At 42.7% G+C, this 18,572-nt stretch overlaps 1 protein-coding gene across 2 annotated transcripts in view; it reads right to left on the bottom strand.

Annotated features, from left to right (window-relative positions):
• The window catches only part of LOC125147204 (opioid-binding protein/cell adhesion molecule-like), a 1,066,615-nt gene extending 1,060,701 nt beyond the window's left edge, over positions 1-5,914 (bottom strand). Inside the window, exons 1-2 of one of the 2 annotated variants that reach the window (XM_047824290.1) lie at positions 5,878-5,914; positions 5,441-5,583 (exon numbers count right to left, since the gene is read on the bottom strand). In XM_047824290.1, the coding sequence (XP_047680246.1) occupies positions 5,441-5,501 (61 nt within the window). In that variant the 5' untranslated portion in view covers positions 5,502-5,583; positions 5,878-5,914. Of the gene's footprint in view, positions 1-5,440; positions 5,683-5,877 lie in introns of those variants that run through there. The other variant, XM_047824291.1, reaches the window with a different exon arrangement.
• Positions 5,915-18,572: the final 12,658 nt, after the last annotated feature.

The following is an 18,572-nucleotide window of genomic DNA, read 5'->3' on the forward strand; positions in this document are numbered from 1 at the left end:
TCCCCAGGAGCTTGGTGTCTATAGCAGGGTCAGAAGGTGTGGGAGAGTGGAGCACAGCCATCCAAGGTGATGCCAACCTGTTTCCTTCCTCTGAGTGCCTGCTCATCCCCTGTGTCTGGAAGGTGCCACTCAGCATCCAGATGTGCTAATATTCACCGCTTCTGACAGCCCGGCTTGTCAGCAGCCACAGGCCATCTGTGGGCTGACACTTGAGTTCACTGACAGGAATAGCCAAGCTTTGCTTTCCCACTGTCCTCTCTCCCCAGTGCTAGCCAGCTGCAAGCAGATGGCAGCAGGCCATGGGCCGCTATTTAGTGAGCCAGGGACAGGCAAGCCATAGTACAGGGCCATGGGTGATGGGGTTCCTGGAGTGGCACTGTCTAGTGCTGATGAATAATTCCATGTCCATAGCACCCCACCAAAAATATTGCAAAGCAATGTTTTGGGAAACCATTGGAGCCATGTCTGCTGCCCTAGTTTTCAATGCAGAGAAACCAAGGCCTGGGAAGATCAAGGTCAGCATGCATATCTCATTGGGAGTCCAAAAGGAGAATACAGAATAATTTCCTGTTTTACTGGACCTGTGTTTCAACGGTTTTTTTTTTTTTTTTTTTTTTTTTTTGGGACAGAGAGAGACAGAGCATGAACGGGGAAGGGGCAGAGAGAGAGGGAGACACAGGATCAGAAACAGGCTCCAGGCTCTGAGCCATCAGCGAACCGCGAGATCGTGACCTGGCTGAAGTCGGACGCTCAACCGACTGCGCCACCCAGGCGCCCTGGACCTGTGTTTCTTGGGGCAGGAGAGCATCTTAATTAATAGATTTTGTTTAATTAGAACCTGTCTTACTGGGTAAATGAATGGATGAATTATGTTCTGCTAATTTTCATTGCTGAGGTAAAGCCCTGTGTGAGCTGGTATGGGCCAGGCTTGTCTTCCTCCTCCTTCAGCAATAAAGAGTGCTGTCTCCTTCTGTGCACAAGCCTCTTTTTTGCCCTATTGCTAGTAGAGCAGAATGAGGTGTTTTGTTTTTGTTTTTAATGACAAAAATTCAGACATGTTCCTTTTGTCTTACACTTTTGGACAAGTCTAAATGGAACAAGAGCATATGTCACTGGAACCCATTCCACAGATTGGTAGGCTGAGACTCAAGAGAATACCTTGAGCCAACCAAAGAAACCTCAAAGAGCTCCTAACCAGAGTTGTCAGTCCTCTGCTTTTCACACCTTTGGAGGCTTGGGCAGAATCCCACCTCATGATATGTGCACTCTGCCCCATGAAGCTCTGACACAGGTTTGACACAGTGCACATCAGGTAGAGCTGTCAGTAGCTGATGTGGGAGGCCCAGGCCCAGAGCTGCTAAATAATAAACCCAGGCAAGTGCCAACTGTCTCAAGACTTTTCTTCTGTAATTTTCCAGGCTACTGAGACATGGCAGAGGGTTCTAAGAATGAGAGAAAGCACAGAGCAGACAGGATGGAAGCAACATGCCAGGACCCCAAGCCACTCAGGATCTATCCCTGATTAATTTCAGGTTGAGCAACACTGCCTGGCTCCAGGCTACTGAAAAAGCCATCTTTATGAGGCTGCCGACACCTGTCTCCTTCTCAGACCTGCTATTGCCAGTGGGCCAGTGCTGAGTGCTGACAGCATGTAGTCTGACCTTATTAACATGCCCATTATTTGTAAGGGATTGAAAGCCACAGGGTAGGTTGGGAAAAAGAGGCACAAATCTATGATTAATAAAAGGATGATTAGGTCTTGATCATAACTGGATCCTCATTCCTTGTTCATATCTCATTTGTAGTGAGTCTAGGCCTCGGATACTCCCAATGGCAAAGGGTTCTCCTACTTGGTCTCTCAGGCAAACCAGGCAATCTTAGCCAACTCCTCAACTCTGTGCTGGTGATGAAGTAAGGGATGGGGAAAGAATTCACAGAAACTTGGCTATAGAGCCCATCCCAGGACTCACCCCAAAGCCAAGCATTCCAGCCCAAAGAGCCCAAGGCCCAGGGCACTTCTCTGAAGGGAGATGTAAGAAGCACATGTGCTGGGAAGAGAAGAACCCTGTACCTCACAGAACTGCCTATGCAAGTCCAGTGCTCTCAGGCCAAGCCTGATTAAGTAATGGAAGATGTGGCTGTGGCCATGAATCCAAGCTGACAGAACTGTGCATGGGGCATAACTCAGTCCAGTGCAGGTAGATGGGGATGCTTCACAGCTAACTTCCCTGCTTAGAGTCACAGCATAAAAGCCACAAGCAGGACGGGGCCAAGGAGAAGGGGGCAAACAGGAGGTAATGGTCTGAACTTGAGGAAAGAGGGACTGTGCTGTGCTCCAGGGAACTGAGCCTTGGCTACTAAACATAGCAACACCTCCTCACCCCCAGGATCCTGCCATTTCTTACAGCTGAAGGGAAAAGGCAGGCAGAAAATGGGTTTCTACAAGAGTACTGCAGATCATAGACACATAGATTTTAAACTGCAGACCCAGTGGGTTTACAGTGCTTCAGAAGGTTCTGGGATGCTGGTTAAAGTCGCAAGTCTGAGATGGGGGCAGAGAGTCTGCATTTTAATCCTTTTCCCCCACCCCACCCCCACTCCATGATTCAGATGCAAATGTACTTTCCTCCAGGTTTCTCTTGACTTGCTTCCCCCAGGTACCCATCTCTCCTCCTACCTAGGACCATAAAAGCTCTTGGCCTCAGAAGCTTCTTGAGCCTTGGCATGACACTTAAATTGTCAACCTATGCCCTCTCCCAATCTTGGGTGGGGGTTCATTATAGTTTCCACTTGCTACTGTCTTTCCTATCCCAGAGAGTCAGCCCAGAAAAGCAATTTATGACCATCAGTCTCCTCCTGGAAGGCACCAAGAGACAACAACATTAGCCTTAAAATTATTCTGGGATGGAAACATGTTTATCAAGAAACAGAAACAGAAAGCTGCAGAATAAAATGGCATCGAGGCCTAACCAGGTCAGGGTTTCATTATTACATTAGCCTCTGTCTTTAGACACAGGAAAAGTAAATGGCTAACGAGCTGGTATTAACCCCGATGGGAGAAAAAGCATGTGAAACAAAGAAAAAGAAAAGTCTAAAATCCTAATGAAGGAAGTAAGAGAAGCAAGGAGGAAGTCACAAGTAAGCCGTTTCTGCTAATCAGAACTTTTGGGTACAGCCAAGTTTCATTTCCCACAGGAATCCTTCATGAAGTGATGTTTTCCTTCTCTCCACATACACTTCACAAAGCCAACTTTTCCTCCTCCCTGTGAGACCTCTCAGGCCAGGCTCCTGGCACAACCAGCATAGAGAGCAGACTCCAAGCAGGACTGACACTAGGCTCTCCCCTGTGCCCTGCCTTTGTTCTGCGTCCACCACACTTTATTCCAGGGAGAGCTGAAGGTGCTTGGAGGTCAGGGTCATTCCCTTGAGCACAGCTGCCTTTAGGTGTGGAGGCTTCTCCAGCAAGCAAGGCCAACACTCCCCACCAATGGAGTAGAGCTGCGTTTTCGGGTGCCATGGGACCTCTAGAGGGAGGTATCACCCTGATTCCTTCAGGGTGCACTGCAATGCAGCTTCAGCTGACTAGGACTCACCCCCTCTCCTTTTGAGGTGTAATTTTCTGATTCCTGCCAGAAGAAGAGCAAACCCACAGCCCAGAGCACTTGGGGTGAGGGTCCTGAGCTCTGCTGCTCTGCCTGCTTGGACCCCAGCACAGTGGGAGGAGCGCAATCTGGCAAGAGGAGGCCCTAATAGCTGCCAGCCAGTCAGGGACTTGCTCACACAGGAGAAAGTTTGTCTTCTCACACTGTGGACCCAAAGAGCCCACCTGGCTCCCTCTACCAGGCTGGAGCAGGTACTGAGTATTCCTTCCCTGCCCTGCCTCCCCCCCCTCCCCCAACCCTGTCTGGCCCACCCCCCCCCCCCAGGCTTGAATCTGGAAGAAGGACAGCATCTGGCACTATGAACTTTGCAGCCTAAAACAGCCAAGAACATGGTTATGCAGAGCTCATCTCTGCTACAAAAAGTACAATTAAAAAAAAAATTAGAAAACATCATACAAGGGATTTCTTCTTATTTTTTAAAGTTACTCCTCTCTTCTTTCTCCCCAGTAAACTTTAATTTTTCGAATTTCACTTTGGTAGCTTAGAAATACTTAGGACTTTCATTTCTTGAGAATAAAAATCAAAACCAGTGATTCTGTATATAAAAATATAAAATTATATGTTCTACCTATATCAGGATATGTAAGGTTTAAGAACCTCAGAATTTGTGTCTGTGTATATATGTCTGGGATTTTACATTTAAGCGAATGTTTACCTAAATGCATGTATCTCAATTTGGGAAAAAAAAGGAAAAGAAAAGAAAATCGTTACTGGGTTGGGGTTTAGTATGGAAACCCCACAGACCCTTTGATGCTGCCTAAAACCTTGGCAAGCATAACCAGTCCCTTCAGCATTGTTTGAAGGATGCCTGCAGGCGTTCAGTTGTCTGCTTGAGAACGGCATGCGTGCAATTATCAAATCTATTAAAACGTGTTGGGTTTTGCAACACTTCCACTAAGCTTTTTCTGGTAGTATTGCAGCATCTTACCTGTGTCACTGCAGATTTGTTTTCCCCAAACAAGTAACTGCTGTGATAGCTAGAATCACATCTAAATCATTAGATAAGATAGGGGAGGTGCTGAGGAGAATCAGGTAAATCCAGATTCCCAGCCTTCCCCATGAGAACATTCCAAATTCTGTCAAGGGAAATTCACATTTCCCAGGTGAGGAGTCAGAGGAGACACGGAGAAGATTGTGGATTCCAAAGGCATAATCTGCCCATTTGGTGGAAGGATAAAGAAAGGAGAAGTGGTAGGCAAGAAATACAGGAGCAGGGGGAAGTGGGGGGGCAGGGTTCTGGAGGAAGGGAGGGAGGAAGGGGTGGAGGGAGAGGAGTGGAGAGAAAAGAGACAGGAAGAGAGACAGGAAAAACAGAGATATAGGAGGTGGAGAGGTAGACACTGATTCAGAAACAGAGAGACAGCAGATGGGGAGAGAAATAAGGATGCCCCGTCTGCCCTGCAGGTCCCAACACAAGCATCGACAAGGATTTACAACTGGGAGTTTCAACCCCTCTTCTCAGACCCATGGGACCACAACTGGTTAATGCCAGTTGGTACCTTGCAGAGAAACAGCGGTGCCTCACAGCAGGGTGCAGCTCTCGAACCCAGCTCACAGATCGCATCTCGGGGAACAGAGAGCAAATCCTGTGCTGCAAGCATCTGCGTGCCTGTGAGTGAGGGAGCGGATGTGTGTGCGTGCATACAGCAAACCTACCTCTTTCCCCCACATGCGTCTCCCACTCCCTCTCTTCCTCCTGGGCTCTCCTCTTTCCCCCTTCTTCTTCTTCTCTAACATCTCCAAATCGCCCCAGGAAGAGAAAGACCCCTTCCCCGTACCTGGGATGAAGAGCAGGGCGGTCGTCGCGGAGAAGACGATCCAGCAGGCGGGGTGGTACATCTTGAGGCTGCGGTGTCTCAGCTGCTGGGCTTGCTACTGCTTCTGCTGCTGCTACCGCTGCTGCCTTCCTCTGTGCTGAATTCTGAGCAGGTTTAAATCCAATGTTTGCAAAGGGAGGGAGAGAGCAAAAGAGAGAGGGAGCAAGAGAGAGCGCGCGAGAGATGGGAGCAGGCAGGCAGCCTCTCTGATTTTTTTTTTTTTCTTGCACATACACACAACTGGTAAGAATCATCAGCACCAATCTGTACAGGGCTCAAAGCAGACCTCCTCCAAGGCACGCATTGGCTCCACTCTGCTGAGCGACACCCGGACGCTTTCCTATCTGGGAGGTTTGACTCCAAGGGGAGTTGAATCTTGTCCCTTCCTCACCCCTCACCCGAGCACGGCAGTGTGCACCGGTGTCTGTGTCAGTATGCCAGAGTGTGGCTTCCGTGGGGACACACGAGCGCCTCGGTGGGCAGTGGGGAGGAGGCTGAAACTGTTGGTGTCATCCTTACCCAAGCAGGGCTCAGGACACAACAAGAAAGGAAATGTTACTAAAGCCCAGGCCAATCCATTCCTTATCATTGTTCTGTCTTCCTGGTCTCCAGGTAGGGAGGCAGAAGGAGCCATAACCCACAGAGAACACTGAGACCTTTAAATCTATCCCTGCTCCCCCATTCTGCTATTAAGAGCACTTGGAAACAATTCAGTTTTCCCAGCAGGAAGATGGGTGTGTTAGGATTTTTTCACCAAGGATGCAGAGGATTGGCCAGTTCCCCACAATTAGAGCATTCTGAAACTCTACCAAGACAAGATGCTATAGAAGCCCAAACAATTGCTATGATTACAGCATAGGCAGGGATATATTCAGATTAGATTTCAAGGAAAAGGAAACTTGCTGAAGTCATCAGAAATCTTCAGGAAGAGGCCATGAAAGAATACCTGTGGCTTCTTGTCTTCCATTTTTTGCTTTTCCATTTCACAGTCCAGCCTGTCCCACAGTAGTTCTGGATGTGATGTACCTCAGAATTTCTCCTGCTCAGCACCTGCTCTAACACGGCCTGTAGCCTTCCCTAAAGCATGCTTGTGAGCAGTATGGTTTGCTTGCTGAGTAAATGCTACCCCTGAAGTATTCTTTGGACTTTGAGGATCTGTGATAAGATCCTCAGGTATTATAGAAGGAACTGAGCAGATATATTAAAACACAACTTCTGTCCCGGGCTTTCCTCCAAAGATCCACAGTGCCTTGAATTCCCTCCCACCTCAAAGTGTGTGCAGGGTTGGAGATCTTAAGTGCCTGTCCCCCATGTAAGAGCACCTTCCTCCTCCACTGCAATGGTTAATATTTCCCCCAAGTACCTACTACAGCACAGGTATTTACATGTATCTTTTTAGTTAATCCTCACCATGGCCCTGCCACATAGGCTTTACCACTCCTGGATTTTAATAGACTGAAACTGAGGTTCAGAGAGCTTTGGCAACTTACTAAAAGCCATGCAGCTAATAAGAGTTGGGATTCAAACCCAGGTCTGTCCTACAGCAAAAGCCACCATTTCTACTAAAGTGGTTATGCCTCAATCAATTGCCAGCAAGCTACTTCAGTCTAACAGAGTTCCTCTCTTCCTCCAAAAGGAACCCCATTTGTTTTTAAAGAAGACAATTAATTACTTCCCTTCTTATAAACAAGTCTGAAAGCTTTATGAGTCAAGTAGAAAATATATGATGAATATATATAATCATCACCTGGCACTTACAAACTATGTACTTAATATAAAGTCCTTTTTTAAGGCTGGGAATATAAAGAATATAATTTGCTCTTCTTTGAAAAGGGTATACAATATATTTGAAAAGACCAGCCAAAAATTAAAATACCTTTTGACTCTACGTAGAAGATAATGGACACACACATAATCTACACACCAAAGTTGAAAACATGCCATTCACAGAAAAATCGATCTGTGAGTCCTTTGAACCATGCTAGAATCCTATAGAAGTTTATAAGAATTATAACTAATTGCTGAACCTGCTGCAGAACAGAACTGGCTTGAAAAGGGAGGGAGGGACCAGGTAGACCAGAGAAATTAGATGGATATGCCAAGTTGGAGAAGCTGAGGAGACACAGACAGAAACCCTTTAGGGGAAAACTGGGGAGGACTTTGGGGAGTAAACAGAAGACAGAGTAAAAGAGGCCTTGAATTCCAGATCAATGATATTTAGAAATTCCCTACTGCTGTTAAGAAAAAAAAAAAGTTATATCTTTTTAAGCAGGGAAGCTCTATGAATAAGGGGAAGTTTATTTATGTAAGTTAATCTGGATAAGGTGCACAGGGTCTATTGAGGCTGGGGTACTTGTTAGTAGGTCTGGCCCAGATTTGACACCTTCTGGAACTAGGTGGTAACAGTGGAAGAGGAAAAGCTGGGGGCTGGGTGTGAAACAAAAATTAGTCAGTCTCAGCAACTAAAGGCCTCATACAAATCATAGACATCACTTCTGCACCCTCTGTGGACCAAGATTTTGAAATATATCAATCACATTTTATCTGAAGATTTGTCTTCCTAGAAAGTGTCATTATAACTTTTTGAGAGATGAGGAAACCGAGAGTCAGAGAGGTTAGGTAATTTATCCAAGGCCACACAGTTACTTAATGACACAGCTAAAATGCAAACCCAGGTTTTTCGGTTTCCAAAGTGAATGCCTCCCTAAGAAAAATTCGTAATTCTGAGTACTCTCATTTTATTTCATATCTGTGTGCCAAGTCCTCTGTCATTGGCTTCATATATCCCTTATTATCTTCTCAACAAGCTAGTGAACTAGTCATTATTATTCCCATAGTGCTCAAAGAGCTTAAATAACTTCCACAAAGTCACAGAGTTGTTCAGACATAGAGCCGGGGTTTGGGGCCAGGTCTGCCTTCACCAACAGGGCTTTCACCACAAGGAGGAGAGAGAAGGACTTTTACGCCCTCAGCAGGCACTCCCTGAGTGTCAACCATGTGCTAAGTGTTATTTTAGGCTACCCTGAGATGCATAGGGCAGACCTACCCTTCTCTAGGTAAAAGGACACATACACTACCCCTTTGTGAGCTATTTGGATAGACAGGAATTAACCTTTATCTCCCTTTATTGGACCAGACACAATGCTAGGAACTTCATGTATGTTTTCTCCCCTATCTCTATCCCCATTCCACAGGTGAAGAAATAGACACACTTATAGAAATCTCCAAGTTCCTCCTCCAAGGATAAGTGATGGAGACATTTTGGTCTGTTACAACCAAGTTTATGTTCTTTCTTATAACAAAGTTTATGTTCTTTCTCTACTTCCTGTGAGTTACATTTTTTGTTTTAAAACACCCCATTTATTCAACCAGACTATTTCCTAATACACACATGCATGCACACACACACCCTGCATCTTAAGAAACATCTTAAATTCACACTTAAGAAACATCAATATATATCAAGAAATATTTTAGTTTTCAAAATGTTATGCCTAATAAAATCTTCCATAAGGAAACACATAAATATGTATTTTTACTGATCAATTCTTCTAGGTCTATTATATGATTAAAATATGTCTCTTTTATTTAAAAAAAAGAAGAAGAAGAAATGTATAAATACATATTTAATCAATAGATGGCACCAACTCTGAAAAGAGATATTACGGTCTACTGGGTCTATTTAAACACCTTAAAAAAATACAAATACAAATAAAAATGCTTCAATGCATATTTACTAAGGGGACTGTTCTCCTCTCTGGGGTAAATAATATGCAATTTTATACCTTCTATTATTTTTTTTCTTCCTCTAAAGCAAACAAAATCATCAAAACTGTATTTAAATAGCAATAAGGTAGGGGAACAAACCAACCGAAACCAGGCAATTGTGCAATGAGGCTGACTGTCACACTTTTACTCCAGCCTATGCTTCTTTCCTCTGGACCAGGGATGGTTGTTAGGCATACCTCTTCAAATGCAGTGACTGGCTTCTTAGAGCTAGATGTAGAATGGGGAAGGCTGAGTCACAACTGGGACCTTCTCCTGTGACAAATATACCTGGGTCCCTGTCTTACCTCTTTCCCTACTAGCTGTATGGCCTTGGGTAAAGAATACAAGGACTCTGATCCACATTTTTAAAAACTGTGTATACTACCTTTTGGTACTATATATATTCATTCATTCATTCACTCATTCATTCATGGAATAAATATTCATCATGTACCTGTTATGGGTCAGGTAAATATCTACTATGAGTGATGTACAGAACATGTAATATAAAGCAAGATAAAATTATGACTGTCCTCACCCACCTAAAATTCAGATTAATAGGAGAGACAAATATTAATCTGTTAATTGTATCATTGACCACATTTATAAGTGATTATAGAAAAAAAATACAGGTTGGTAGGAGAGCACAAAACAAAGGGGAGATGGAGAGTGTGGGAAAATACCCTAAGAAGTGACTTCTAATTCACATTCAGCAACTTTTACTGAAATCAACTCAGTAAATAGTGTTAGAATGATGGATCACTGCATTTGCAGCCTGACTAAGGGACAAGGAAGGATAGAATTTTAGATATTGTAACATTGGGATTTTTTCTTGTAAATAATAAAAAAAAGGTACAGATGGTAAAATACTACAGATTAAAACCTAACTCTGTCATTTTAGCTTTAAATATTCCAAAATGAACTGGAGCCTCCTGGGCTATAAGCGATTCCCTCAGAGCAAGCTGAAGACTCTGAAAGGTACCATAACTCCCATAAACCACAAGGTACCATTTAGTTCAAAGGAGCAAGAATTGATTAAGCAACTGACTTATGACTGAGAGAGTAAACACTTCTGAAGTCCCAGGGACTGCAAACTAATCCCTTCCATAAAATAGACACATGACACACATCTTTCAGACATGTGAACTAGGACTTCCCCAAGGCCCTGCAGAGAATTGACAGAGCTAAGATTGTCTTAGAGATGTCTTAGAACTATCTGAATCCAAAGACTGAATTTTTTCCATCACACTTTATTTTTCATTTGAAAAAACTTTAATCAAAGAATATATTACATGATTTACCTTTTACTAGTACTAAAAGGCTTATGATTGAAAACAGGATTCTAAATCTCACTCCTCAGAAGCAGCCACTTCTATCTCTTCTACCTATTCTTTTTGAAAACCTATGGGGTGCCTGGGTGGCTGAGTTGGTTAAGCGTCTGACTTCAGCTCAGGTCATGATCTCACCATTCATGAGTTTGAGCCCCATGTTGGACACTGTTCTGACAGCTCAGAGACTGGAGCCTGCTTTGGATTCTGTGTCTCTCTCTCTCTCTGTTCCTCCCCTGCTTGTGCTCTGTCTCTCTCTCTCTCTCAAAATAAATAAACATTAAATTTTTTTTGATCTGCTTATTTTTTTATTTCCTGATTTAATGATTTTTTTTCAGCGTTTTTATTTATTTTTGGGACAGAGAGAGACAGAGCATGAACGGGGGAGGGGCAGAGAGAGAGGGAGACACAGAATCGGAAACAGGCTCCGGGCTCCGAGCCATCAGCCCAGAGCCTGATGCCGGGCTCGCACTCATGGACCGCGAGATCATGACCTGGCTGAAGTCGGACGCTTAACCGACTGCGCCACCCAGGCGCCCCTATGATTTTTTAAAATTAGCTATTGACTTTGTACCACAGAAGATAAGGATTTAGTCCTGTTCGCCACTAACCCCCACAAATCTCCTTTCATTTACCTGATATAAATGTCACAATTTTTAATACATCAATATTTAGTATTTACATTGTTATGATTATTTAACTATTGTCTTTCTTGTGTACCTTTTTGCTTTTCCCAGAGATGATATTTGCCTTTTTGTTTCATTTGCTGAATTTTTTATGGACTTATATTTAAATGTCTCCAACTGCCCTGTAGAATTCTATAATTCATCTCAGTATAATTAAAAACATCTAGCAATCAGAGCACCTGGGTGGCTCAGTCAGTTAAGCATCTGACTTTGGCTCAGGTCATGATCTTGTGGTCTGTGGGTTCGAGCTCCACTTCAGGCTCTGTGCTGACAGCTTGGAGCCTGGAGCCTGCTTCAGATTCAGTGTCTCTCTCTTTCTCTGACCCTCCCTGGGTTGTGCTCTGTCTCTCTTACTCTCAAAAATAAATAAACATAAAAAAATAAAAATACATCTAGTAATCTATCAGTATCATGTTTTTTAATGTTTATTTTATTGATTTTGAGAGAGAAAGAACAAGCGGGAGGGGTGTGCAGAGAAAGAGAGAGAGAGAGAGAGAGAGAGAGAGAGAGAATCCCAAGTAGGCTCTGAACTGTCAGTGCAGAGCCTGAAGCAGGGCTCAAACCCACAAACCATGAGATCATGACCTGAGCTGAAGTCGGACATGTAACCTAGGTCTTGTTTCTTGGTGCTCTTCCTTGTTTTAATTCAACACAGTTTTTAACAGTTTGCTGAGAAAATATTCATAGATGGCCATTATGCAGGACCTTGAATACTCAAAAATGTCTTTAATCTCACTCAACTGAAGTATGGTTAGTTCAGCTGCCAATAAAATTCTAGTTTGAGGGACACCTGGGTGGCTCAGCCGGTTAAAAGTCCAATTCTTGATTTCAGCTCAGGTTATGATCTCATGGTTCCTGACATCAAGCCCCACATCAGGCTCTGCACTGATGACACAGAGGCTGCTTGGGACTCTCTCTCAATCTCTCTCTCTCTCTCACTCTCTCTCTCTCTCTCTCTCTCTCTCTCTCTCTTTCTGCTCCTCCTCCATTCATTTGCACACACATTCTCTCTCTTTAAAAATAAATAAATAAGCATTGAACAGAGAATTCTAGGTTGAAAATTATTACTCTCTCTAAATTTTGAAGCCATTTCTCCATTTTGACCTAAGTTTAAACATTGTTGAAACATCTGATTTATATAAATTTGCATTTTTGTATGTTAATGACTTGATTTTCTCTCAGTAAACATTTAGAATATTCTCTTTATCCATAGCTTTCCAAAATTTCACAAAGATGAAATTCTTCATGTGGATCTGTTTTCTTCCATTGTATCAGGCATTCAGTATACTCTTTCAATATAGAAATTTCATTTTATTCAACACTGGGTATTTTTACTTATTTTTTTCAAAGCTTTGAAAGTTTTCTCTCCTCTATACTATTCATTCTTTGTGGAATTTCTGTTAAGTGACTATTAGTTTTCAGGATTAGTTCCCTAATTTTCTTATATTTACTCCTCTCTTTTTCTTATAAGTATTCTTTATTTTAATTTCCATTTATTCTACTGATTTAAAAAATTATTATCAAATTATTAATTTGAAAACTTCCTTGTCTGATTTTTTATAGTGCCTATTCTTTTTCTATAGTTACAATATCTTCTCTGAGAATATTAATCAACACTTGGTGATGTTTCCTTTTACTGTCAGCACTGTTTCCATTTCCTTTGTTTTATTTTATTTTTTAAATTTTCTTTTATTCTGCTTATTTGTTTTTATATTTGTCTTTCATGTAAGAAAGCTTCTTCAACCATCTGGTGATCTTTGGTCTTCTTTTCCTATTTAAGAGTAAGCAACAGGGGCGCCTGGGTGGCGCAGTCGGTTGAGCGTCCGACTTCAGCCAGGTCATGATCTTGCGGTCCGTGAGTTCGAGCCCCGCGTCAGGCTCTGGGCTGATGGCTCAGAGCCTGGAGCCTGTTTCCGATTCTGTGTCTCCCTCTCTCTCTGCCCCTCCCCCGTTCATGCTCTGTCTCTCTCTGTCCCAAAAATAAATAAACGTTGGAAAAAAAATTAAAAAAAAAAAAAGAGTAAGCAACAATAGACTGGCTGGCATCTGTGTTTTCCAGTGGAGTTATTTACTAGTGGAGGCTTTAAAAATTATTAGGCAAGGAATGGCCTTGGAACCATTTCCTCCAAATGTCAGTATTGTAGGTCTGTTTGTCTTGAGTCACTCAGGTTTCCAAAAGAGGCCTCCATTCACCCACCAGGATGGTAAAATCCTGTTTTCCAATATTCTAAAGATGACCAGTGTGTTTTACCATTCAGGATGGAGATCCACAACCGCTCTATTTTCACCAGGGTACTTCAACTGTCTCTTGTTCTTCTTCAATTGCTTCAAAAAAGTTAATTTCTCATTCACAGGATATAGGAGAAGCAGAATGAAGTGAGGGTGTGTCTAATACAGGCTTTCAATTCATCCCTTCAAATTTCTGCCTTTTGAAGTACCCTGTAGCTGTCATTCCTGGGCTGTCCTGGGTTCAGTGGTATAAACCCACATAGTTCTATTTATACATCCTCTGCAGATGCCTTATACCTCTGTTTTATTGTTGTTGTTGTTGTTGTTGTTGTCGTGTGTGTGTGTTTTACTAAATCAGTTGCCACTCTTCCTTTTCTTTTCAAAGAGAAACCCACTCTCACCCATTATTATTTTTTCTTCCAACTTTTTGCCCTTGGGGTTTGCACCTTTTTAATCCTTTGCTATCATTTTCATGAGATTTGAGAAGACACTGAAGACCAAGATGACAGCCAGCTCTCCATGATGAACTGAACACTAGTTCATACACTTGGTACCATAAAGCAAAAAAGATTACAAACAAAATTCTCAAAACACCTGGAACAAAAATCTGTTTTTCCAATATAAAGCTAAAATCCTTCATAAATGGAAGTAACTAAAATAGGAGCTAATGTTGCTGATGTACGTATCAAAGACATTTATAATCTCATTTATTTGTTTCACTCCCATATGAAGTAACATAGAGACGGAGTAAATTAGCTCCATTTTCCAGGTAGAGAAATAAGAAGACGTTGCAATTTATTTTTTTAAGTTTTAATTTATTCATTCTTTTTAAATCATCTCTATATCCAAAGTGGGGCTGGAACTCACAATCCTGAGATCAAGAGTCACATACTATTCCAACTGAGCCAGCCAGGGCACCTGAAGGTGCCCCTGAAATTTACATATATATTTCAAAAGACCCAGAGGGAAGAAGCCAAGACTAAAATCCACATATTCTAACTTAAGTCTTAAGTGATCAGTTAATTCCAACAATGAGTACTCCTTTCAATCATTATTATTGTTCTTGTTGTTTTACTAATTACATAAGTATCGCCCTGGTTCACTTACAGCTCAGAAACTGGCTAGATTTATTCAAGATAATATATTGTCTAATCTCACATTATCATAAAGCCTTCCACTTAGGTATGCCTGATCAAATTTTAGCAAGGTATTGAAGAAAATGGCATACAATTTTCACCTATATATGCGGTTTTTTTTTCCCCAGGACAACTTTCAAGAAAGAGCTGATATATTCTAGCTAGTGGAGAAAAAAGTCACAGGATGCCCACACCACGTGTAAGTGGACATGCATGGCCAAACGCCCATGCCTACCCAGAGCACTGTCCACCATCTTCTCCCCAGATTTTGTCTCCCTTTCTCTCTCTGTCCTTTCTCCCCACATTTCGTTTCCTGTCTTCCTTTCCTCCCTGTGTGAAGGGGCTGGGCTGCTCCCTGCACTCTCCTCTGGATGAAAAGGCTACTCTTCTCTCCTTGACATCATGTTAGTCTGTGAATAAACATCTATTGATTTGCATTTGGGGGAAGAAAAAGAGAAAGGGGGGGTGAAGAAAAAGAAAAACACACAGCCATACATTCCCTGACTACATGGCTACCAAGGGGGACATGGTCAGGCAATGGCAAAGAATTTTAACTGTGTCTCTTTCTCTTTCTGCCTCCCAACTCCTCCAGCCTCTCCATCACACCAGCTGCTGTTTTCCCCCCACCCAGCCCAGGCCCACTTGCTGAGAGGCGTCCAGCACAGAGACAACATCTCAGTCTTCACCCCTCCCCCACTCATATGCTCAGACATTGCTGACACTGACCCTTTGTGTGAGACTGGAGACCCAAAGAAGTGTTCTTGCAGTATAGGAGCTCAGGAGAGGCAGGAGGTCTTATTAGCATAGGCTGGCCTCAGAGACTACATGACAGTGACTTCAGGGTTGTGCCTGCTGCTCTAACTGATTTTAAAATAAAGTTCAGGTAATTAAAAAGTATACAACTAGGGATCATACACTTAGGTTACGATCTAGGTTCTGACATTTTCTAGCCATGAGGTACTTAATTCCATATTCGACTTTTTCCAGAGACCAACATTCAATGCATAGGCAATACACACATTCTTTAAAGGATTATACCAAGAATCCATTCAAAAACTGCACAGAGATGCAGGTACAAGTTTGTCACCTCTGGGGGCTGGGAGTATCACATACTCTACGTGGTAAAGTGGCTGAGGAACCTAATTTTCCATGTGTCTTTCTACATCGAAAATGAAGTCACAATCTAATTGAGGGCCATGTTAGCTTATTTTCAAGTAACATTTACTGAGTATTTAATTGCTGAACACCCACTGTACACATGAGGAACTGGGTTTGAATGGAAGACTGTAGAAAACATCATGGCCCTGCCCTCCTGCTCTACATTTCCCAGGGAAGGGAGGGAGCAAATCAGGGATGAATGGGAAAACCCTCAGAAAACATAACCAGTCCTAAAAATGCCCCATAGTATTGTTGTTGGGAACGATATTAAATTCACTAGGCCTGGCCAAATCTGTGTGTTTTCCTAAAAATGCACCTACTATTAGCCAAAGATATTGGGTCCATTTAAATGAAATCAGCAGGCACAGTATTTTAAATAATCCTTGTTTTGGTTCAGTCCACATGCACACCTTTTAAAATGGAAACACTGGACCGAGTAGTAATGACAGGGAAAAAAAAACCAACTCAAGCTCCATCTATTTGGATGGGAAATTGTGGATAGCTCAAGACTGAAATGAATCTGATTTCTCTCCTCAGCAGAGGGTTGACTTACTTTACAGCAGAACTGCAGCATTTATATGAAGATGCCCTCCTGCAAAATTAGATTCTTCAAGCTTCACTAGGTACCTGTGTTTGACACACTTGCTTCTGCTTTCAGTATTTCCTTGAAGGATGTAAGAGCCTCAGAGGCCTCAAAGTTCAGTTAAACTAAAGGCTCACATGTTCGGATGCTAACCTAAAGATACCCCTACTCAGAAGGCTATACTATTGAAGTGCAATTGTCAGAAGGGGAAGTGTGGATCAATTTTTCTTTCTTTCGTTCTTTCTTTCTTTCTTTTTTTCTTTCTTTCTCTCTCTCTCTCTCCTCTTTTGTTTCTGAAGGGCACACTGAGTAGTCCCTGGAATGAACTTTTGTCCCCCAAACTTTTGTCATATCATGCCTGGACACAAAAGCTGATATAAAATGAGAGATCAGAATCTGTGGACTTCCTTCACATAGAGCAGAATTTTGAGTGGACGTGCCCTCCTTTTATTATTTTCAACAGAAACTGTGTGTCTCTCATTACTTCCAACACAAACACAGGTTTTGAATTCTCCAGGAAAATTGGGCCTATGGCCCCAGCCACCCTGGAGCAAGAAGAATGATCAATTGATGAATATTGGCCTCCTTTCCAAATGAATCTCTTGTTGCCTGACATCAATATTTCCAGAGCCTCACTTAAATTCATACGTTCTTATCAGAAATGTGTGGCTGGAGAAAATAACTTCATTAATATTGTGGCAAAACACCATTATGGACGCTGAGGGAGTCTGTTTGTTGCAGCTAAATCTGTACACAGAAAGACCTCTGCATAGTGTCCCCATGTTCCCAAGAAGCTACCATGGACTCCTCAAGGTCACTTAGGGAATAACTCACGAACCATATTACCACTTGTCCCTTTAGGAGCCACCTACCATTACAGCCTGGCCTTAGAGGTTTCTAAAGTCCTAAAAAGAGAATTTCCCACCAACATGTGACAGCAATTTAGGTGGAACTCAGCCAGTGGGGCTTTTTGCCAGAAGCTGCCAGTGACAAGGTTTGGACCTAAGGGATACAGACCTGGACACAACAGACAACAAAGGGTCCAGCAATGCCAAAGGGCCCTCTTGCTCCTGAGTGTCTCAGCCTTCACCTTTTTGCCACCACCTTAGAGCACAGGACCTCCTAATGCCAGTGCTCTGATCTCTGACAACAAAGAGGAAATATTTCTTCCACTGGAATTTTCATTAAAGAAAGATAACCTCTCTAACTGCCTCCCATGAAGAAGGCCCAAGACCTGATCCACAGTTTCCAATGCCTTTCTTTTGGAATAGCATATGGCAGCCTGAGGGCTGGATCTGACCTTCAGACACATTTTCTACATCCAGCAGTACTTTTTAAATGGAATATGTTGCCAGTATTTAAACATCTGCTCATGCAGATTTTCAGTTACTCTTGAAAAATGAGAAGACCTGGTCATGCTGATTCTTCATTCTGTCTGAATAAAAATCATCTGATGCTCTAGCTGCCCCTGTATAAAGGGAAGCATCCTCCATCTTGCTGCCTCACCAGACCTACTGCATTTATCTACACAGCTTCCCTGGGCCCACAGGCCTCAGGCCTCATCTGCTCCTATGGAATAAATTTCCAGTCTCTCTCTCTCTCTCCCTCTTACTCTCGCTCTCTCTCCCTCCTCCCTTTTTCTCTCACCCTCCTTCTATAATTATTATAAGCTAACAAGCAGAGAATGCCTTTATCTTGACCCAAGAAAACACCACCAGAGGCTTAGAAATGATCAAACTTTCCCCCCAAGTAAGATAAATAGTAAAGAGCTCATTTTGCAAGGGCTCAACATTACCCATCTGGATATCTCAGTATGCTGTTCATGATGCTTTCATTACATTTCTATAATAAGTTGCAGATAATACTGTCCTCCCAAGAGGGATGTTCATGTTCCAGAAAACTTGGAAAACGAGACAGGGGAGGTGAAAAGTCATGTGTGACCTTCACAGGCACACACAGATAGAGAAACCAGCATAAAATGAAAAGAACAGCTTCCATTACTCGTTCAGGGCAGGTCAGCTGGGCTTTCATAACAGGCAGGGGAAGGAAGAAGTCCCCAGGAAGGGTCTGCTTAGTGATACTCAAATCATTTTCCAGGACGTAGATGCAAAAATAAAAGAGCAAAATTCTTCAGTGATGTATTCAGGCAAGAGAGAAACTGTTCGAAATACCACCATCACCACACACACACACACACACACACAG

Source organism: Prionailurus viverrinus, chromosome D1 (assembly GCF_022837055.1).
Source record: "Prionailurus viverrinus isolate Anna chromosome D1, UM_Priviv_1.0, whole genome shotgun sequence".
Lineage (NCBI taxonomy): Eukaryota > Metazoa > Chordata > Mammalia > Carnivora > Felidae > Prionailurus > Prionailurus viverrinus.